Source organism: Rutilus rutilus (assembly GCF_951802725.1).
Source record: "Rutilus rutilus genome assembly, chromosome: 21".
Taxonomy (NCBI): Eukaryota; Metazoa; Chordata; class Actinopteri; order Cypriniformes; family Leuciscidae; genus Rutilus; species Rutilus rutilus.
This window is the reverse complement of record NC_140226.1, coordinates 14,078,635-14,102,366: the sequence shown is the minus strand read 5'-3', so window position 1 is coordinate 14,102,366 and position 23,732 is coordinate 14,078,635. Positions and strand designations below refer to the sequence as shown.

Here is a 23,732-nt window from a genome sequence, read left to right as displayed (position 1 = left end):
TATTCATACAATAAAACATTCTGGGGACCATGACATTTTTGTGAAAATGATCAAAAACGCTGGCGGTGCCTGACATCTTTTTTCAAAAACGCTGGCGGGGAAAGAGTTAAAGTAATAGTTCATTAAAAACAGAAAGTCATACAGGTTTGGAAAGACGTGAAGAAGGTGCGTCGGGGCCCCAAGACGAACTAAAATGGTCGCAAATGCAACAAAAAATAAACATTCGCAAGTCATCATTGCTGTTCGCAAACAAATGACTTATGAACTGGTTCGGTTAAACTTTATTTTAAGGTGTCCTAGTTACAGTGTAATTATTAACTTAAGTACTGAGTAATATTAACTAACTACATGTACTTACTATATGGTTATGGTTAGGATTAGGGTTAGTTGCATGTAACTATTATTACTAGTAGTTACTAATAGTAACAACATGCAACACTAAAACAAAGTGTTACCACTGGTTCCTTTTAATAAGTTATTCATGAAACAGCCTTGAACTTGCTCATGAGTAAGAGGTTCAAAAGTTTGGGGTCAGTAAAAATTATTAGTATTAATTTTTTTGAAATTAACACTTTTATTTAGCAAGGAGGCATTAAATTGATCAAAAGTGACAGTAAAGTTATATTAAATAAATACTGTTCTTTCTATTAAATCAAAGAATCTGGGAAACAATGCATCATGGTTTCCACAAATAATATTAAGCAGCACAACTGTTTTCAACTGATAATAATAATAAATATTTCTTGAGCACCAAATTGGCATATTTGACACTGTAATTGTTGCTAACCAAGCTTTGCCATCACAGGAATAAATTACATTTTAAAATATATTAACACTGTACAAAACAGTTATTTTAAATTGTAATATTTCACAATATAACTATGTTACTGCATTTTTGATCAAATAAATGCAGCCTTGGTGTATAAAAAAAATAAATAATTTAAAACCAACCCCAAACTTTAAACGCTTTAGGTCTGTGAGACTTGCATTAATCTATCTTACTGACCATTTGTTATATACAAGACACTTACAATGCACTTAGTGAAGCACTTCTGAACAACAATGTTTATTGAGAAATAAACTTTAGTGTTTATTGAGTAAAAAAAAAAAAGGGGGCCGATGGCTCCTGTACTGTGTAAATCATTTTTAGATGAACCTTCCTTTAATAACGTTATAATTCTTAACTGCAAGTAACTATAACACTCCTATCTTTTTAAAAGATAAAATTTGACTAAACACACCTGCATCTCTCTCCTCGGGAAGTTGTGTTTCTAGACAGATCATCGTCACTATCATAGCGCCGTGGGTTGTCAAAGAAATACGCCCTGGAACTAAAGCTGTGACTGTTGATCATGCCGCCCGGTGTCTGCGGAAACAATGTATACAAAATATAAATAAAACCATATGATTGGCCCAACACAGCAGCAATGCAGCATGTGATGTTGTTTTCAGTGGGGCAGACGTATGAGTAATTCATTCTATCTGACAGGAAAACAGCTCTCCATTGGGGCTTAAAAAGCCAATCTCAGGCTCTCGTCATTGAGTAAGTGTCCAGCTGTGATATTGACAGACGGATTTAGAAGTGAGACAGGATTAGACTTTCACCAGGTTCTGATTGGGCCGCTGCACTCTGAAGAACAACACCATCAGACTGGTGGGCAGCAACTCCCAGAAGAACAGGATGATCCCAAAGACCACATAGGCTTCCCCATTGATCTTCTCTGCATCCGCCTGGAGACACAAACACAATGCAAGACAAATTTAAACACTGAGAACCATATTGATGTATTGATGCACTGTAAAGGCCAATAGACCTTAGTCAGAGTGGACACTGGGGTTGTTATTGCTAGCTAAAATTAAAAGTTTTCCTACACTGGAATTAAGAAATAAAATAAAATATAAGATGGAAAAATTCCTAAATTAATTTTTTTTTTTTTTTTTTTTGGCTTGGCAACTAACTTAAATAAAATAAGTTTAAGCTGCATTTCAAAAATGACTAAAACTAAAAGAAATATATACAAAATAAAATAAAAAATATGTATGTGCTATTGTGTTTCTAAGCAATCTGACTTATACCAAGTTTTTTTTTTAATTATGTATTTTTAATTTTACAAAAACAACATTATCAAGATGTGTTGTCTTGTTCTAGCTAACCAGTTATGAATCAGTACTGATCAAATTATAATGTACATTTGGGAACGCAACATGCACCAACCATCTTCCCAAACTAGTAATGACAAGCATCAACAAAAAAGAAGCTTTAAAGGCTTCCTGTGGTTTTGCGTCAAAATAAAAGCTCAATGTTGTTTGAAAACGTAGAAATTAAGAAAGCCATACATTTGTACTTAAAATAAATTATTAGCATTATTACATTTTTCTTAAATACTTGAGTTTTATTTTACAGTGAAATATAATGATAGCAATATTTCATGTTTTGTTTAATATTTTTATTTAGTAATACTAACAATCATAAAAAATAATCATTATTTTGCAGCTTTATGATTATAAAATAATAATAATATTCAAAATTTTTGGCCATACTGTGCAGCCCGTCAAACAAGCACAGCATTTTAAATCTGAATCGTAATTTTTATCAGAAAAATCGCAGTCTGGTTTTCCACTAAAAGCATGCCAACCTAGAAGAGAGTGTCCATGCACATACTCCACAACCATTAAAAATGACAACAACACGGCACAGCTAGTGGCCTACACAAAAAAAAAAAAAAAAAAAACACAAACATCATGGACACAAATATCTGCAAAAAGACAACACAGGACAAAGCAGGATGTATACAATCCCAGAATTAGATGCCTAGCATCAAAACAGTGAAAAATAAATCCTGACAACAGCTTTGCATGGGACAGACAAAGTGGCTTTATGAAGAATAAGCAAGCAGACAGCCACCCAAACATATGCAGCTGAGTCAGAGAAGGGGAACCTCGGCCTCCTGTCGGCCCGTCTCAGAGGTGAACCCAAACTAGGTCACCACCAGGCAGCAGTCCTTTCTGCACAGCAGCCTTGCCCGGGCTATTTATAGCAAAACAAAGACCTTTCCCCCACAGAGCCCATATCCGTCTAAATCCCCTCAAATGGATTGTTTCTGCAGTGCGCAAAGAAGCATAATCCATGTCGAATTACTTTATTTTGAATGAATGAAGACAACATCTCTTTTTATAAAACACCAAAACTGCATTTGTAAATATGCAACAAAAAGTATAATCTCCAATTCATTACTAAGCATGTATTATACTCCAAAATACTTCAAATCTACCACACGCACAACAGAATGACTCGAACCCTTGAAGGATACAGTACTAAATCAGGGCACAAAAGAATTAGCAACTATGACACACATAAATGCATTATAACTTCATAAATCTCATATTAAGGTGAAAAGAACATTGATTATTAACTCAAACAGCTGTGCCACACTAGCAGCAGTGAGCTCTCTGAGACTTGTTTATCTGGGACAGTTAAAGTTCAATGAGGGTTTATCAGTGTTATGCTTTCTTCATACACTTCCGATCAAAAGTTTGGGGTCGGTAAGGATTTTTTTATGTTTTTGAAAGAATCTTTTACGCTCACCAACTTGAGTGGATTTATTAGTAAAAACAGTAATTTTGTGAAATATTATTACAATTTAAAAGAGATGTTTTCTATTTTAATGCATTTTAAAATGTAATTTATTCCTTCAGTGTCACATGATCCTTCAGAAATCATTCTAATACGATGATTTGCTGATCAAGAAACATTTCTTATTATTATCAGAGTTGTGCTGCTTAATATTTTTGTGGAAACATATATATTTTTTGATTCTTAGATGATTAGAAAGTTAAAAATAACAGCATTTTTTAAAAATATAAATCTTTTCTAACAATATAAATGTCTTTACTGTCACTTTTGATCAATTTAATGCATCCTTGCTGAATAGAAGTATTCATTTCCTAAAAAAAACGTACTGACCCCAGTACAAACATTTGACCAGCAGTGTATAAGTGTAGAGGCACAATTTGCATTCTTTAGTTTATAACTGTTAAAGGGTTCATATCATACATTGTTTTTATTATTTTTTTCAATAAAGATACACTAAAGATATGTTGGCCTCTGTATCACCATCCGTTTATAACATAAAATTGCATGTCACTTGCAGAGTATTTATTTTACAGCTGTTCTTTGTATGAATCTGATACTGTGAAGAATCTGCATGGTTATCAGTAATCATAATAGAGCGGTTCTGTCATACTGCCTCAAGACCCACAGACAGTAAGACTATCTATCTATCTATCTATCTATCTATCTATCTATCTATCTATCTATCTATCTGTCTATCTATCTGTCTATCTATCTGTCTATCTATCTGTCTATCTATCTGTCTACTGTATCTATCTATCTATCTATCTATCTATCTATCTATCTATCTATCTGTCTATCTGTCTATCTGTCTGTCTGTCTGTCTGTCTGTCTGTCTGTCTGTCTATCTATCTATCTGTAATGGAATTTCATTCATTTTTAAGCTTTAACAGTCATAATTAAGTTTATTTCCCCCTCATTCTGACCCTTGGAATTAACAATAATAATATATAAAGTTATGTTGAATGTACCTGGTCAGATACATTGTACCAGCCGTAATTGAATGGGCTGGGCCGATCTTCAGGAGAAAGAGCCACCACAACCAGGTTATAACAGGCTCTGGAAGTGTAGAGGAGTATAACTGCTGCCCCGATGGCTGTGGCCTGGCATACTGATGTCCCCTAAATGACAATCACAAAGATCACCGCATTTAGACAGAACAGTAATTACTTTTTCCACACCCTTCGTAAGAGATCAGCTGTTATTGCACTGTCATACTGAAAACACTGCACTGTTGTTCCTGATCCAACATGTTTTAAGTATGAAGCAAGCCATTATCCAAATACAAAAACATACTTAATATAAATCTCAAAATCCAAACAGCATCCCTTGTTCACTTACCTTTGATTCCAGGTAGACATTTGCAGAAGACATTTTAGCGATCTTGAAGATGCATATGGCGAGTGAGATCGCACAGAGAACGAAGAGGCTGTCGTTAACCAGCACCCGTGCCAGAACGGCATCCTTCACCTGACTCTCAGCTGCATCACCCTGAACCAGCATGGCACACGTCATGTTCACCACCAAGAAAAAAACACCGGCCAGCAGAAACCCTAGACACAGGGGCACCCTATTGAGAGTGGAGGAAAAAAATATTTTACAGAAAGAAACATGTCTTGAACAACCTTAATATCTACATTTTATTATTAGATTTAAATGATTTCATTTTAACCCGACTAAACATCCCTACACGCATTGGACGCGATTCATCAGTGCACTTTATTCTTAAGAATGTATTTCTTTCTTTTTTTTTTTTTTTTTGGTTACATGGAAAAATTACATTATTAATAATTCAATTCACCCTCTTATGTGGAATCAAATCAAGCCCCATCCTATCATTCTTCATGCTCAATATTTTTCGATTCTCTCAAAAATACAGCATATTGAAAAAAAATCAATACAAGGTGAAAGCTCAAAGACGTTAAAGAGACGAGCGCAGTCAAGCCGTTGCTTAGCTCAGTCTGGGTCATGTGTCAGTCCTCTCCTCCACCACATGCCTCTGGGACGGGACAAGGTGGGAGGATTTGATCTCCAAGCTTTTCACTCAGCATCAGACTCGAATCACCTGATCAAAGCCCCATTTGTACAGATCAGATTAATGCTCCAAAAGAAAAAAAAAAGAAAAAACGAAAGTCTGTTTAAAGTTGGCTCAAACTTCTTTAAAGTCTTTTGATATTTTCAACCAAAGAAAAAAGGCTTCTAAATCCTTCTAATTTCACCCCAAAAGAATAAAATGTTCACTCTTATGTTGTTCCAAAGCTGTGTGATTTCTTTTCTTGTGTGGAAGATGAGTAAATAAGTAGTGGGGCTGTCAGAAAAAAAAAATTACCATAAAATATTTTATTCTTTGCTTTATTCCAAAACATCTGAAGCCATTATAATTAGAATCAGTGTAAATAAAAGAAAACCTTCACCATTAACCTGTTTGTTGAAATTAAAAGTGACAGTAAAAACATTTAGGCAACACTTTTACAAATGTCTCATTTGTTAACATTAAAGGTATAGCGGAGGATTTTCCCGAATTTTAGAAAAGAACCGCCCTCTCCACTTTTTGAAAAAATGCACATGCTCAACACTCTACCTGCTCCCGAAAGGGAACGCCTATTAAACGTGTGCACGAGAGAGCATGCACGAGCTAATCATAGCTTACATTAACTTTTACTAGCAGTGATTTTAAATGGATTTCTCCAAATAGCATGCCAAACTTTACCTGTCAAGTAGAAACTTCGCGACTGAGGCATCAGTGGGAAGCCCAACCTGTGTTTTGAGCGCACGCCATCGTGTGAATCGTGTGCACGAGCACGTACGACGGCCTTACGTAAACATATCTCCAGAATGATTGACACTTAGGAGGACCAATAGTCTTGATGATCCACCCGGAAAAAGAAAATCCTCCACTATACCTTTAACAGATGTTAATATATATTTTTACATCTATTACTAACCTGTTAATGTTCATGTTAATTCACAGTGCATTAACTAATGTAAACCGATAATGTATTTTACATTAGTAAGTATTGCTCACTGTTAATTCATGTTATGTAACGACATTTATACAACATTTTTTTTTTGTGATCAGTGACTCAAATTTCGGCTATAACTTTCATGGTGCATTGGTATTTGAAGCTTGACAGGCTCAGTATTCCTTCATTGTATGGAAATATGAACACATTCTGCTAATGTTCCACAGAAGAAATCATACATATTTGAAATGGCTGAGTAAATGATTTTTTTTTTTTTTTTTTTTAACTATCTCTTTAGATTAATGTAGTGTATAGACAACAGTATGCCAATAGAGTGGTGCAGGGATGACATTTTTGTAGGCCAAAACCCGGAAACGAGTTATCATTTTAGCAAGTCTGGTTCCATAATCTCCATTCCATTTTTTGAATGGGTTTTTGGCTAAATGCCTGAAATAAGGTCTCTGGTTATCACAAGTTCAAGATGTTTTATTCTACGACATAAAATGCATCAGTAATACATACTTGGGGTTTTTTTTTTTTTAAAGCTTTCACTTGTTGCTGCTAACATTGTGGCTACAGAGGTTGTCAGGGACATTAAACAACATCAGCCGAACAGGTAAATTCATCTACTTTGACTTTTATAAGGTTTATAATCACACTCTTGCAAACAATTCTAATTTAAACTTTCAGGGAAAATGTTTTTAAACAAAGACTAAAAGAGTTGTCAAAGGCTTAATGATCGTGATGTCGCTGAAGTCGAGCGACCGCGGTGTAGTTCGTTTATAGCCTACCTTTAGCTTTTGACTTTGGCAGATTATATTTAGGCTTCAAAATTCATAAAAGTGGTGTTAATTTGTGAAGATTATCATGATGAATAAAATAAATAAGAATCATAGGGCCAGATTTACTAAACAGGGCAAATTAGCGTGGAAGCGCAATTCCAAAATAGCGCCGATGGGAGTGGAAAGTTCTCCGCGTGATCTACTGACGACGCGCAAATTAAAGAACACAGACGCAGTCAGATCATTTCCATAATGACCAACACAATCTACCAAGAGCAGCGTCAATTAGAGTCTGGTTTAAGACATGCTTTTTTTGAGCGTTAAATAATGGCGCAAATACCAGTAAACTGACTAGCGCAAACCTTAGTAAACCGCCTTGTGTGATTCATTTAACCTGTTAAGTGTCACTGGCCCACCGGTGGGCCCAAATCCATTACATATTTAAAGGTGAACTAAGTAACTTTTTTACCTTAACTGAACAGCTTCGGAGTCATTGGAATGGTTATATTACTTATTTCGGGTTGAATGGTGGTCGTTTCGCACCCCCCTGGTGCACGTGAGCGGAAAATTTGCACTTGCAACTTTGAGACGGCGGGCCGCCGGCCGCCGCGGCAGGAAGTATCGCGTGATATCAGGTCTCGCGATGTAAACAATTGCTTTACGGCCAAAAGAAATCTGCTCAAATACTGTCATTATTGCGCTCCCTCACGCTGTCCGAACCCGAAGGAAGAAGACATTTTAAAGAATGTCCCATCTGCTTTGATGTCGTTGATCTACTAGCCTCTGGTGTCTGAGAATCACCAAAGAGTTTTTACAACAGTGTTGTCAAATATCTATTCCGAAGCTGTGGGGGGAGCTCTAGAGAGAAACCTGCGAGCAAAAAGCGAGAATACAGCGAAGAAATCCCGAAGCTACTGAGTGCTGCTTTAAAACAATATTCTATACTAAACCTAAACTAATCTTGACAAACTATATATCATTTGAAAGCTTACAATCTCTAGTTTTCATATTTGGGTGACTGATTTTCAAAATAAATTACAGAGGAGCCGTAATTTATCAATTTGCAACAAGAATATTTTCATATTCCTAAGGCGTGTTCAGACCTTTATTTTGAAATAGCAATGAACATAAAAATCATGAAAGAATGGTAGAAACCTCAGTTTGTTTTCATGCCAAGAGTTCAAAAGATAGCATCCATTCAATTATTTTAGAAAAAATGGTCTGAAAATGTTTTAAATATAAAGAAAAAAAATAATAGATTCACCATTTGTGATGTGGCAGCGAGCTATAGCGCACATGTGTTCTTTTTATGTGTTTCTTAGAGGTTGAATTCATATAAAAATCTGCCAAACTTCCCATATTACTTCTGAATAGAATGTCTACTTCATAAATTGTATGAAAATTGTGGAAATAATGGTTCAGATCACTCAAACCACATATGGAAATGGAGGCGCCTTTATATGGGCAGTAATGGAGTCTGGTTGTCACCTAGTGAAAAAGTTTGGTACTGCACCAAAACAAAAATTTTGAGATATCAACTTAAATTTTGAAACACAACTTACAAATGCATAATATGCAATAAGGTCAGCCGCAAAAATAACCCTGTTCACGCCTTTTCAGCGCAAATTTTTCACTCCGCGTCTTCAGTAAATCCTGCCGGTACTTTTTTAACGCCAAAAGATGGTTTGCGCTGGCGCAACCTGTGAGTAAATCTGGCCCATCAACTTTTGTTAGTCACAGAGCTTATTTTTGCAATAATCCAAAAGCCAATGGAAAAATCCTATTGGGTTTTTGTCGAGGCAACCAGAGTGACGCTAACTTCCGGGTTGGCCTAGAAATATACGCAATTCCTAAACCGCTCTATCCTAAACAGCACTCTATAACAATAACAAAAAACCTGAGTGAAAGTTGTGCAAGATTTCAGGGGTGACAAGCACTTGAAAATGTAAAGAAAGAGCATATTGTTCATACGGGTGCTTTCTCACTAAGCAACCAATTCATTCACAGCACTTACAGCTAAGAAAGAAAGTCTCTTACTTGTACTTGTTGAGTTCTGGGGAATACTTCGCTTTGGCTTTGAAAATCACCTGTGGAAGAGGACATAGTAAGATTTTATTACTTACAAACATGACCAGGACAAACTCTAGCTTACATCTTTGGTTATTTGAGGAGAGGTTTTATCAGTACAAAACTTGCTTTCACCAAGAAACTTCTGCTATCTGTACTTCCAAGCCTGCTCACAGGCCAAGTGATGACTAGCTTGTACTAAAGCAAATATAAGGGTGGCCAGGATGCATCTCAGAGAATGAGATGCATCCTGGCCACCCTTATATTTGCTTTAGTAAACCACTGAAAGTTATTGGTTTTATCTAAGGTCTTTGCAACTCTTAACTCTAATGTCAACCCAAGGCAAGCAAAACTAGGCTTGCACAACCTTCACTGATAAGTGTTCACGGACAGTTTTCACTCTGACTTGGCCTTCAAGTATTTCACACAAAATGTGAACTACATGAAGGCCATTAGCAAGTGATGTTTTAGCAAGTGATGTATTGTAGCACCATATACACTACAGTTAAAAAGATAGGGGTCAGTAAGTAAAAAAAAAAAAAAGAAAGAAAGAAAGGAACTTAATACTTTTATTCAGCAAAGATGCATTAAATTAATCGAAAGTGACAGTGAACACATTTACAATGTTATAAAATTTAAAATGGCTGCCTGTTCTTATTCATCAGAGAATCCTGAAACAATTAAATCACTAGTTTTCATGTGACACTGAAGACTGAAGAAATGGCTGCTAAAAAATTCAGCTTTGCATCACAGGAATAAATTGTAATAGTATTTCACAATACTACTGTTTTACTTTTGATCAAATAAATGCAGCCTTGTTGAGTAAGAGTCTTCATTCAAAAACATTTAAATAATTACCGACCCCAAACTTTGACCGATAGTGTATGAGGTTGAGCACACGCATGTCTGCATACTTCAAAGTAATGATTGGCCATTGAAGGCTTTCTTTAAGCTTTGTCATATTAAATTCTGTACATTAGAAACCACAACAGTAGACGGCAGCTGGAACAGGAAAAGGAAATTAGCTCACCAGTTGCTTTCTGCACCTGCACATTGAAAAGGTCTGGGTTTCATGTGAAGGTTAGATTTCAAATGAGATGAAAAAGGATCCATTATTAAAATCCCTTTATTGATTATAATCAACTCTAAAGAACATTTAGAAAGTGAAAAAGCAATGTTTCCCTGTTATGACAACTCATGACACTATCCAAAAACAACCATGTAGTCGACTAGTTGACTAAACTACTGCTGCTTGTCGGCACTCCAAAGATTTAAATATAGAGCTGTACGATTCTGGATGAATTGAGAAATCACGATTATTTTTTGTTTAAATAGAGACCATGATTCTCCCACAATTCTGAACAGACAACTTAAAATAAATAAATAAATAAAATAATTTTTTTTACAAGAGGTTCTGACAAAATGTTAATTGCTGCAGTCTATTTAAAAATATATTTGGATGAATCAATGGTTTTGAATGAATCTCTTGAATGATTCAATGACAAATACATTTTTAAGTCACTTGTTGCCACCTACTGGTGTAAGAATGTAACTATAGCCTATAACTATACGCTTTTATCCCGGTACGTCTGTGTGATGAGTTGAATTATTAAGAAAGAAATAGTGATACTGTGTGGTTGAAAAGACTGTTTGGGAAGCTTTTCCATTCCTATACATGACAACTGCTCTCTCTGGATCAGCAGCAGCGTCCAACACAGATCTGAATGTTCGCTGTGATCGTACATGTCAAAGGTTTAGTCGAATCGTTGTTATTTAGAAATAAGATCGCGCGGGTGTTTGAATCGAGATTGCGATCTTTTAACGACTTCTTGTGCAGCTCTAGTGAAATATAATTTCCCATTAAAGTCAAAATGAAAAGAAAGTTGCGATAATCTTTTCATTTAAGTCATTGTGGTTTGCTATTGCTGTTATCTCAAGAGATGTCACTGCGTGATGGAGGGGAAGTTATTTTGATAAAAAATTACACGCATGGATTAAAAAAGAATAATGATGTGCACAGATAAATCATTTATAATAAATACTGCAATATTCCATAAATAGCTAGAATTGTCTGTTTTGATTTCATGGTGACTCTAAACTTTTCAACATATTTACAAATTTCAGTTTGCTTTAAATCATTACAAAGACTTTCACAAAACATTTCAACAGAAATGCTTCCAATTGGGTCATAAAAATTGAATATTTGTGACACAAAACATAAGTACCGATGCATGGAATGATCTTGGGCAGGACACAGTGACAATAAGGCAAGGGATAATGGGAATTTACTAGGTTCCTTCATTTAAGAAACAACAGTGAAAACTCACACGTCATGTCTACATTCCTGATCACACATATGTAGGATCCTAGTCCTGACTCCACTCTTCTCAGACATGACTGATGAAACGCAACAAAGGACTCTCAGATTGTAGACCAAAATGAGAATGGCAAGTGCCAAATGAGCTCAGACCGAGACCAAAATGAGAAGGACAAGTGCCAAATGATCTCTGTAAAATCCCAGAAGTCTTACGGCAAACCAGCAAGACTTACAGCAAATTTATTTATTTATTTATTTAAAGGACGACTGTGTAACCAAAGCAGCATTGCTCATGACTATCAAGAGAACTCGGGTGTAAAACAGCTGAACACACCAGGGTATTGCAGACGCCCTCCATTCACTGGACTACGACACCGGTCCGACAGGCTGCGTTTGACAGCCATCAGTGGCGGCACATGAGCAAATGGAGAACAGATGCTGTGTTGTTTGTATATGCACAAGGGCAGTGGGCATCTGCAATGACTTAGAATGTATTTGAAGGTTTAAAATGAAATTAAAATTCAAATTAATCATATATTTAATCATTACCACTGAATTAAAATGTAGAAATATCCTATTAAGTGGAAGTAAAATTAAAATGGGCAAGATTTCCCTACTCTTTCAAAATAAAAGTACTATTCAGACATGCAAATCGTTCATATCGCAAAGCTCCCTCTCGCTCCCTTCCACCTATATAATTTAGCTACAAAAATGGGTCATTCAGAAATCATGGTTATGTCATCACAACCATAAAGCACATTAACATAAGGCCATTCACTTTTAGATATCTATATCTAGTATTCAGCCACTATCCTGTGTGAAACATGCTGATGCAGAGGTTTAAAAGTTTCAGGACGGTAAATTTTGATTTGATCAAAAATACAGTGAAAATAATCATCAAAAAATATATAATTCCAAATTAAATAACTATTAATTAATTAATATATTAATTCATTTCAATATATTTTAAAATGCTATTTATTCCTGTGATCAAAGCTGAAATTTCAGCATCATTACTCGTCTTCAGTGTCACATGATCCTTCAGAAATCATAATAATATGACGTTTTTCTGCTCAAGTATTTCTTATTATCAATGTTGAAAACAGTTGGGCTGCTTAAAATTTTTATGGAAACCATTATTCATTTTTTTTCAGGATTCTTTAATGAATATAAAATGTATTTATTTGAAATGGAAGTCTTTTGTAACATTTTAAATGTCTTTACAGTCACTTTTTATCAATTTAATGCATCCTTGCTGTTTAACTTTGAACGCTAGTGTAAATCTTAAACATACAGTATCAAAAACAGCCAAAGAGGGTGGAAAAATGTCACAATTTAGGGTGAATTTGACATTTTTTACTGACCTTCAAAGAAAAAAAATGCTCAAAATGCAAAATATGACTAATACAACAAGGAAATCAGAAGAGATAAAAGGTGCAGTGGTCGATGCTTGTGTTGCGTATGAATTGTGCATGTTGATGCGTGTCATCCTCATGTGTCTCCCTGACAGCAGACGCACCGCAGACTGCACCGAGACACCACAGCACAGCATGATTCTGAGTTATAGAAGAAAGACTTGCAAAAATAAAACACACAAACTGCACCTCATGTTTCGTCATCTCACGAGAGAGCGATAGGCTCAAGGGACCCGTGTTGCCCCGAGCGCAGTGCTTTCACAGAGAAAAGGCAGCATTAAAAGCTCCTATCTTTCTGCTCTCAGCTCCCCACCCCAAAGCAGTCTTACATGCAAAAACAAGGTCAGCACACTCCGCACTGCCTCCAAACAGATTTTATATTGGAGAAAGGTACAAGTCATAGGAAAAAAGTAGATTTTTTACATTCTCAGAAAGAAAGTCCAGTGTAAAAGTAATAAATCACAATGCCCCAGTATTGCAATGCAGTTGCTAGGGTGATCTAAGTGGTTGTTAGTGTGCTGCTATGGGGTTGCTGGATGGTTGCCAGTTAATTGCTTAATTATGGGGTTAGAACTGTTTCATTATTCCAAAAAATTTAAATTAAGATTCACAATCACAAATATAATGTAAAGAGATTCGCAGAAATGAATCAAATTCACAAATAAATAGATTAAATAAAATGTTAAAATACAAATGTGTTTTATGTCAAAAACACAACTCTCCCTGGCATTCATTTGTGAAACGCTTTCTGTGCATTTGTGGATCCCTGCAAGCATTTGTGGATTTTGAAACACTTCAAAGTCGTGCAGATAAATCCATGAATAAGTGGACTCTATACCCACCTTTTACTCAAGCCAATCAGATAACGGCCACATTGCGTTGTCCAATCACAGCAAGTTCTCGCGACAACCAATCACGATTTGCTTTACAATCAGATTCACAGGAACAGATTCATTTTGCACCCCTGAAAGGAACTATATTCTGTGGTCTCTTTGTGTGGTTTCCTGAAGATTATTGGAGTTTAAGGCTTCTTTATATTTCCATCATTGGTGAACTGGATAAGCTCAGGATTATATACAAAATATAATATAGGACATAATATCATATATAATACCAAATATGAGGCCAAATGACCATCAGTGATGTAACAGTATCTTTGCATTTATTTTGGATGCTGTCAGTAACAGAGTAAATTATTAAGTCTGATTCATATGCAATATTATTTATGTGATCAAGTGTCCCTGGTCTGCTGGGTATTTCACTTTTAAATGCATGATCTCTTTGGAATGCAACAACCTGTCACACGTTTAAAAAGAACCCACCAATATCTTCTCTACAAACAAAGGGAATCGTAATACATGTACAGTATTTAATGTTTAAAATACTATTTATAATGCTCTATAAATCGTTAGATCCATGGAGCAGGTCATGTGCTCATATGCGTCATTAAAACTGTTTAAATGAAGAAGTGGGAAGCGCTGCTGGCTGTTGTATAGGACAGTAATTTCACCTATTACACAAACTCACATGTTTATCACGAGGTTGAATCCAGTTATTCATTAGTCAGCTACTTATTGATGCTTTTCTGTTCCATCTTGAATAATGTGACTCTTCCATAACGCGTTGTTGTCATAACAGAGATGTAAAGCACTGAAAGGCTCATAAAATATAATACTGTGGCTTGGCTTGATACACAGTCTAATGGTCTAACGAAATCCAAATTTGAAACATCTTTTACTGTACCAATTTTATGGGCCTTATGAATGCCCATAAACAAGAGTTGTATTTGTGATATAAAAAAAAAAAAATTGCAAATCTAATTTTATTAATTTGTGATTTTTTGTGTGTGTCTGAGAAACTCTTTACATTTATTGTTAATCTATTTATTTGTGAATTTGATACATTTTTGTGAATCTCTACATTTATTTGTAAATCTCAATCCTAGCCCCATACTTAATGGTCCAAGTCAAAAGAGATCTTTGATATTCTGGTAACATGTAGGGCCAGTATTCACTCTCAGTATCTTTTTTTAAACGGTCACTGGGGCAGTACCCTTTCAAAAGGACCACCTTTGTACCTTATTTAACCCTTAAGGGTGAATATTAGTAGGCTACCTAAAATTACATGTGTACTTAAAGCATACATTTACTTTTTGAAAGAGTACCGCCCCAGCGATAGCTTTTGTACTTATTTTTCCCTGAGAGTGTTCAATATAAAATATTTTTTAATGATTTCTATTATTTATTTATTTAAATAAAATTAAAATAAAGTTCAACAAAAAAGTGAAAAAGAAAAGGGAGCAAACAAATAAGTATAGGCCTGTATTCTGAGCTAAGACAGACATGTTTTGTTTGGTATAAAATGTGAACTCATGACTTCTATAAGCACATGCACACGCGCACGCGCACACACACATACGGCAGCAACTTTCAGCCAGTCACATAAGGACAAGTAAAAAAAGGAAGCAGGCAGCAGTCTTCTCAGAGGTCTGATATTTAAGCCCTTTCTGTGACCCGCATGCAGACATTTGTCTCAGTTCCTTAAATGTATTTTTACCATAATAAGACTTCCACATCACACTGAGTCATGCTTTTGAAAATGCATAATGCTGCGGTTCGGTGTCATGAGACTTCGTGACTTCTTCCTCTTTTACTGATGGTGTGGAATGATATCGCTACGCATGATGCTTGAGAACTAAAACCAAGAAGATTTATTCCACAATTAAGCAACCTTTTCTTGACATGAATACAGTACACTTTGTATAATGTATTATCCAATATAAAATTAACCTAGCAAGAAAAATAGCTTGTTTTATGAATATTAATGTCCTTTTTTAATTTTGTACATTTTTATATTTAATTTAGATGTTTATTTGAGTCCATTGCTCCAAAAATTGCACACAAATACAGGTTTTGATTTCAAAGATAGATAGCTACACACACACACACACACACAGTATAAATGTGTGTGTATATATATATATATATATATATATATATATATATATATATATATATATATATATATATATATATATAATTTAATGTAAATTAGCCCTACAAAACTGTTCACCAAAGAGAATGAAAGCTTTTATCTGAATGGACACTGATGACTTCTGACATGTTTACATGTTTGAACACATCATTTCCTGTTTTCCTCCTCGGTAATCAGAACACAATCCTGCAAACACACACGTTCCCCTTCAGTGCCTCATGTCAAGAGGGCCCCAAGGAAGTTTAAAACCAGTGATTCATCTACCTACACTGGGAAACAAATCTGGAACGCTCTCCTCTGATCTGTTTAATACTTGTTTTTGTACAAGATTGCTACGTAGAGCTCTCACTGAACACACGAGAGTGATGGAGGTTCTGTATCCTGTGTGAAGTCAAAGCAGGTCAAAATAAATAAATAGGCCTACACACTCAGCAAGACTCATTGGGATGGTTAATAGTCAACCAAACTAATCCATTCAGTATCAACAATTTCCGAGCCAAGCTGGATAAGTTCAGGATCGTGCCAGGAAAAAGTAGGTTTTTAAGCTGCTGCAAGTCAAGGACTGCTTCCGAAAAATAACTATCAGCATATTATCAAAATGTAAAGATATTCAAAAGCCTTATTTGAGACATTTAGCAACAAGTAAATGTTCTGCTCTCAGAGTTATGTCCAATTTCTATGGGAACAAATTATGCTGTGGTACATCATTATCATCACATAAAAGGTCAAAAGTGTCACAATTCAAAACTCTCCAAAAGTCATGGAGAGATAAGTTGAAATGAGATACTACGTCATAATTATGATTATGACATAAAATTATGACATAAAAAGATTAAATTATAAGATACTAAGTCATAACTATGGCATAAAAACCTAACATTTCTGTGTAATAATTACTTTTTGTGATAAATTCAACTTTTTATGTCAATCAATGCATTCTTTCTTCTTCAGATTTACCCATCCTGTAAAGGCGAACTGTATAGCTGGTCACTTTCAACGTCAGATAGCCTTTAAGTGGGACCAGACTACGCTGACAGTCAAACTTCAGGCTACCCAGGACAACAGGAGTGCAAACAGCTTTCAGGTTAAGGCACGCCAACTTCATTTCCAGACTGCACATGCATGCTTTACCAATACACACCCAATTCCACAATAAAAGCAGCACAAAACCACTGGACTTATTGAACAGTATGACCACTACACTTAAGCCCAGAGAATAAAACAAAAACACGCTTTACTTTAGACTCTATTAGTCTTACAGAATCCCGTTTGGCAACTCTTGGGACAATCATTCCCCCTTATCTATTTGATTCTGATTAGCTTGCGACCGTTCAAGCGGGAAAGTGCGTGTTTGGGAAGCAGAAATTATGCGAGTTTGAAGCCCATGCCAAGTGAGTCATACTTTACATGTCCATAACACAAACCCTTGTATAACATCTGTAGCCAGCAAACACACACTTTCACAGAAAAAGCATCGACAAAAAGTGTGAATAAACATGCTGTGGTAACTGAAATCATATGGGCTACGCTTTCACGTGATGTCACGCTAGCTTTGGCACACACGAAAATCTGTATAATAAAACTTTCAGGATAACTTGATAATAGCCATTTATAACACCACAAGGAGTTTTGTGCCTTGGAATAGCTTTAAGGCTATTTAATACGCTAATGTAGTCCTAAAATGTACATTTTATTCATTTAGCAGACCATGTTGCCCAAAATGTAAGATTGAACTACCGTTCAAAAGTTTGGGGTTAGCATGTTTTTTTTTGTTATTAATACTTTTTCAGTTAGGATGCATTAAATGAATGACTTATTTAACAAAGTAAAATAAAAAATAAAATAATACATTTTTTATTATTTTAAATAAATGCTTTATCAAAACTTTCTATTCAATTTTTTTTTTTAAATGCATCACAGTTTTCACAAAAATATGAACTGTTTTTAACATAAATGTTTCTTGAGCATCAAATCAGCATATAAGAAGGATTTAAAAAAATTTTTTTTATTAAAATAGAAAACTTTTTGTTTAAATCCTCATAAAATTGCACAATATTACTGTATTTTTTTATCAAATAAATGCAGCACTGGTGGGCATAAGAGACTTCTCTTAAAAAAAAAAAAAAAAACGTACCAACCCAAAACTTTTGAACGGTAGTGTACATGAATATTTATGCAAAAAGAAGTTAACTTGTTACAAGATACCTTGGCTAACTAGTGGGCGTCAGGGAAAAACACTGCAAAACGTACGACATGGCCCCTTTAAGATACTGACATATAAGAGTCAAATTCAGCCCACTTATGTAGAGAAACAACAACTGTATTTTCCAGGAACAAACAAGCAGCTAATTTAGGGAGCAGGAGGATTAAATTACTGTTTTCCTTCAACACTCTTGTGGACTGTCCTCACTATCCACATCCTCCCTTTACAAGACAAGCAGGTGACAGGTCTACCCTGCCAAAGAAACTGTGGCCTAGTTACAGATTAACAACAGCCATCCTAAACCTCCCCTGACACAACAGCACAACTGCTAAAACCATTACTGGAAAACAAATTCCAGCATAAACCTCTCCAAGTCAGCTGTCAAAGGGCAAAATGTGATCCATTCCAATAAGGACCAGCCAATGAACAACTCTAACAGGTGCTTAAGTTTGTTGGACAAATAATGTGGCACGGTTCAGTTACCAATCCCGATCACGTGACTTAGTCCCAAGTGTGAGTAAAGAAGCACTGGAGGAGTGTAAACAGCAGTCCGCCTAATATCATAATGATCTATACCAAACTTGCATATCTAGGGATGGTTTACAAGGACAAAAACGCTGAGAGGGTGTGTGGGGAATAAGAAAACAACATTCCAGTAAGCTGTAATGGAGCTGAGCGGGGGCGATGCCAACATTTGGCTGACCATTATAAAGATTCCTTAGCAAACTGAATTAATAAGACTCTCCGGGATGATGATACGGCTGCAGAAACAGGCCGTCAATGAGTGGTTTGACGTGATAGATGTGAAGAAATGTCATGCTTTAACAAACTTTTATGGTCAAGAGATGAGATATTGAGTAAGGTCTGACATTAGCAACGTCAAGGATATGTCATTCTTTCAAAACTGAATTGCATAATAGAGAAAATTGGATTAAATAAGCAAATTTATGCAAAACTTCACATTGCACTGTTTTATAACACTTTTTTGTTTTTAGTTGTGACTGAAATATACTGTACCCTTGTGTGTGTGTGCGTTCCCAACACTGTATACACATATTGTATCTAATAAAAGCAGCCTTGGTGAGCATACAACATTTCTTTCAAAAGCCAAAAGCTTTCAAAACATTAAAAAAAAATCTTACATAGACAATTTTTTTTTGACTGACTGCATATAGAAAAATCAGCGTTCAGAAGTGCTATTAAGATACGTGCTTAAACAAAACTACAAGCTGCACATTTCTGTTCTTAAACCCTCCAGGACACCTTGGCCCATATACTTTCATTGTCTCTCAAGGGCATTACCCTCAACAGGACTTTTGGTCCATTTTTATAAAACGAGGGACAAGTCAAAATGATTGCCTTAAGTAATCGAAAGCATGTCACAGATGTCAATTTTCCTTTTTCTTTACCTGGAACATTCTTGTGAAATAATGTTTAAAATAAGGCCCGGGCAGCACCAAAAACCACCGACAGTGTGCCACCAACTGCATCAACAGCAAAAAACATACAAGGGTGAAAAATGGGCCCATCTCTTCTCTTTTGCAGAGCTTTGCTGATGAGGTCTCATGTGATGCATTACTCTCACACACCTACATGCAGAAATCACACATGCTTTTCACAAGGGAGTTTCTGCTTCAAGTAAACAGTTAGCAACGGCCTTTAATGTGTTTCCTCCACGCACGAGAGTTGCTGAGAGTGTAATTTGAAAAAAAGGAATTGGTCATCACTTTGGTACCACCTCAGGGAACAGGATGACAGAGGAAGAACAGAAGTGAAAACTGTGAAATATGACAATACTTGCAAAGGATTTCATGCATTATTTACAGTGTTGCAAGTTTTAAGTCCCCTTAAGAGTGAGCATGTTCTCTGCATTCTGGCTGTGAAAAACAACTACCGACATTTTGAGTTCCAGCACACATTTGGGAAAAAACATATGTTTGCAAATACGTGCATCAAATGGGTCAATGTGATTTCACAGAGTAAAACATGTTCCTGGAACAACATCCTTGATTTGAGGGATAGGTTTACGGTTTCTGTCAAGTTTAGGATTACAGCCATGGTTAGGGGCCACACCATTCTTATTCACCTTTCATTTCCATCTGATTTTAGGGATAAGTTATGAGTAGGGTTAGCTTTACACTCAGGAAAAAAAAGGTACAAAAGCTGTCACTAGGGCAATACCTTTTTAAAAAGGTACACTTTTGTTCTTTTTAGGTACCAATATGCACCCTTATAGGTACACAAGTGTACCTATAAGGTGTAGAGGCAGGGATATGGTTAGGACTATGTTTTTACACAGGAATGTCGTTCCAGGATTAACAAAAGACGTTGATCCAGGAACATGTCTTACTTGGCAAAATCACGGTGACCGTATGAAATGACTTTATTTTTTTAACAGCACAGATACTGTATAATACTGCATTTCCCTTCCAAATCAGTTATTGAATGAGGTAACCTTCCAATAGTATATACAGCTAACCCGTTTTTGCAGCAACTAACATCAATCGCACTATAGTGACCACTAATAGTGGTCATTAGGTCATTACCGTGCGTGTCGTGCACAGCACGCACAAACAAACCACTCGGATACGTACCCCGTGCGGGGTACAGTACCCCGCCGATGGGATTTTTGTTTTTGGCTGACATTTGGGAGTCTTGCCGTCTTTGTCTGTGCGTTTGCTGTTCTTAGAGCAGAATGCTGCACACCCCTTTTGTTGTGCCTGGAATAGCACAGTACTGAGCAGGGTGATGTAATGCTTTTGCAGCAGGTGCTTCTGATTGGCTCGCACCTTCAAATGCCAACTCGCAGTGTTCAGGCAGTGTCTGCACGATGCCCACATCTCAAATAGCTCCCGAGTAATACGCACAAAGGCCAGCTCTCTCAAGCAACCCTCTGCAACTTAATGTGGGTGTAAGGGGAAAGGCTGCAGACATGCATAAATGGTGGTTGCATAAAACAAAGCTGTCAATAAATCTAACAGGGCTGCAGCGCTCGTCAGTCAGGTTTGATTGTGCCACAGCTCTTTGTGCTGACTACGGGTGAAATAAAATGCAATATAAGCAAGGTTAGATTAATATCAGCCGGGGTCATGTCGGACAGAACGGAAAGGGCAAAGCACACATTTGTTGAGTTTGGGACATGAATAATAATGAACCTCATATGCACTTGCAAAATATTTCACCATAACAGGGTTGTTTCTGTGTCTTTTGACTTGCACAGACAAAAAAAAAATGAAATAAATTAGAGGGTGATTTGATGCCTTCAAAGGGCGTATTAATAACATGCTCAAACATATTAAGGATCTTTTCAGCCTTGATCTTTTAAGAGAAAACAAGACCTCCAGAGCAACAGTACTTTATTAAAAACTTTCCTCTGCTTCATGAGATATTTAAAGGGATAGTTCAACCAAAAATTGTCATCATTTACTCATGAGTTTATTTCTTCTGTTGGTTTCCAACATTCTTCAAAATATCTTCTTTTGTTTTTGAGACAAAAAGGAGAAGTTTAGCAGAATGATGACACTTCTCTTTTTCATAAAAAGAAAATCGAGACATCTCGCGTCCGATTTTGAAAACAAATCCATATTCAAATCGCAAATGAGATTTTAGAGCTACATCGGAGGAGTTATTTTTAAGCATAAAACTACTTAAATTTTGTATTTATATTACGCATTTTTATCGAAAGCAACTTACATTGGGAGACTGGGAATCAAACCCATGACGTTGCAAATGGCATGTTGTACTGTTTGAGCAACAGGAGCTCAACCATTTTGGTCTGTTTCTATCATAAATCCATCATATGGCATCAGAAGGCTTGGGATATAGCACGCTGTACTCATACTGACTGACTACTATTATCTTTTATGGTGTGTTGACCACCCTAAGTCACCATTCACTTTCTCTGTATGGAAAAGAGCAGTGTGGACCCACTTCTAAACCTCTCTTTTTGTGGTGTACAGAATAAATTAAATACAACAGCTTTGGTGCTGAATAGTGTTAGTGTAATTTTTGTGTGAACTTAGTTGTTTTTCCAGCATAGAATAAGGACCTGTAATGTTCTGTCCTCCAGTGCACAAAGCTTCGGAGAGGAGATGAACAATATTTCACCCCCTGCATGATAAGGTTATGCATTCACAGACGGCCAAGACTTCACAAAGGGTGGAAGGATGGACCAAAAGTGGCAATAATAGACCTCATTCAGAGCGTCCTGTGAACTGCTCTGTTGTGGCCAAGCAGAGGGACTTGAACAGAAACTGATGACCTCCAGCTGCGCTCTTGTCCCAGTATCATGAACATGATGATGAATGTCTCTGAATTTTTTTTTAAAACATAATATGCCTGTATGACAGTATGATGATGCTTTCAATTGCAACAGCATGAAGTCAGTCAGATGAAGTAAACACATTTGGTGGGAGGGACCCACTTAGATGTGAGTTGCATGGAAATTGCATTCAACATGAATGCAAAAGGATTCATTTTATCTCTGTATAACAGATTACATTGATTTATATGCTAATTAGATAATCAGCCCACATAAAAACGCATTTAGATGTTGTGTAATACATTGCAAAACAAAAACAAATTCAATTCAATTCAATGGGAAACAGCAAAGTAGGACTTACCTGAGCAAAATAAAGGTTGAGCAGACACAATGTGAAGAACTGCAGGCAGACTGGAAAACAATACAGGAGCCAGAACGGCAAAGGCTGAAGCTGGTTTGCTTGAACAACATTTTTAAAGTAGAAAGAGAAGAGTGTCGTCCTCAAAGCCGACCACAGCAAACAGAGAAAGAGAAAAACACTCTGGTAGCTGAAGCGCTTGTATCCGTAGCGCAGAATCAACCAGAGCTGCAGGTAAACAAACACGAACAGGAGCGAATACAAAACTGTGTAAAGAACCGTGAGACCGAGCTCCACGGACGGGGGAACCGCAGCCTGGATCAGCTCGGCGGAGGAGGATGATGAAGAGGAGGAGGAGGAGTCCGTCCAAACACTGACACTGACCTGGTTTTCTAGTAAAAACAACATATCGCCTGGATGCTCGCTATCGCGCCGACTTATCCAAAACGTTCTATCGTTTTCCTTTTCCATGAAACTTTTCGTGCAGACGTTTAGAAATCATAAGCAATTTAAAAACGTCAAACTTAATTACAAATGACATATGAGCTGAAAATGAAAAACTACAGGCTGCCCTGAGTTCTTATCCCACGGAATAAACTTGAACGTAAATTCTTGGATGTTCAAAAGCAAGATGTGGAAAACAAATTATTTAAAAAAACGACAGAGTCCCCCAATCTCTGCAAAGCAGCTCCCTCCGAGCTAAGAAAAGCAAACTCTAGAGCTAGAAAAAAGCGATCAGCT

General features: G+C 36.4%; 1 protein-coding gene across 3 annotated transcripts in view; it reads right to left on the bottom strand.

Annotated features, from left to right (window-relative positions):
* gpr137c (G protein-coupled receptor 137c) overlaps positions 1-23,732 on the bottom strand; it is a 26,679-nt gene extending 2,947 nt beyond the window's left edge. For 2 of the 3 annotated variants that reach the window (XR_014625769.1, XM_084393721.1), the window contains exons 1-6: positions 22,995-23,708; positions 9,414-9,463; positions 4,973-5,201; positions 4,603-4,752; positions 1,606-1,731; positions 1,242-1,366 (exon numbers count right to left, since the gene is read on the bottom strand). Coding sequence is in view for 2 of the 3 variants with exons in the window: in XM_084393721.1 (XP_084249847.1) it covers positions 1,242-1,366; positions 1,606-1,731; positions 4,603-4,752; positions 4,973-5,201; positions 9,414-9,463; positions 22,995-23,462 (1,148 nt within the window). In the remaining variant the exon portion in view is untranslated. Of the gene's footprint in view, positions 1-1,241; positions 1,367-1,605; positions 1,732-4,602; positions 4,753-4,972; positions 5,202-9,413; positions 9,464-22,994 lie in introns of all 3 variants that reach the window. The other variant, XM_084393722.1, reaches the window with a different exon arrangement.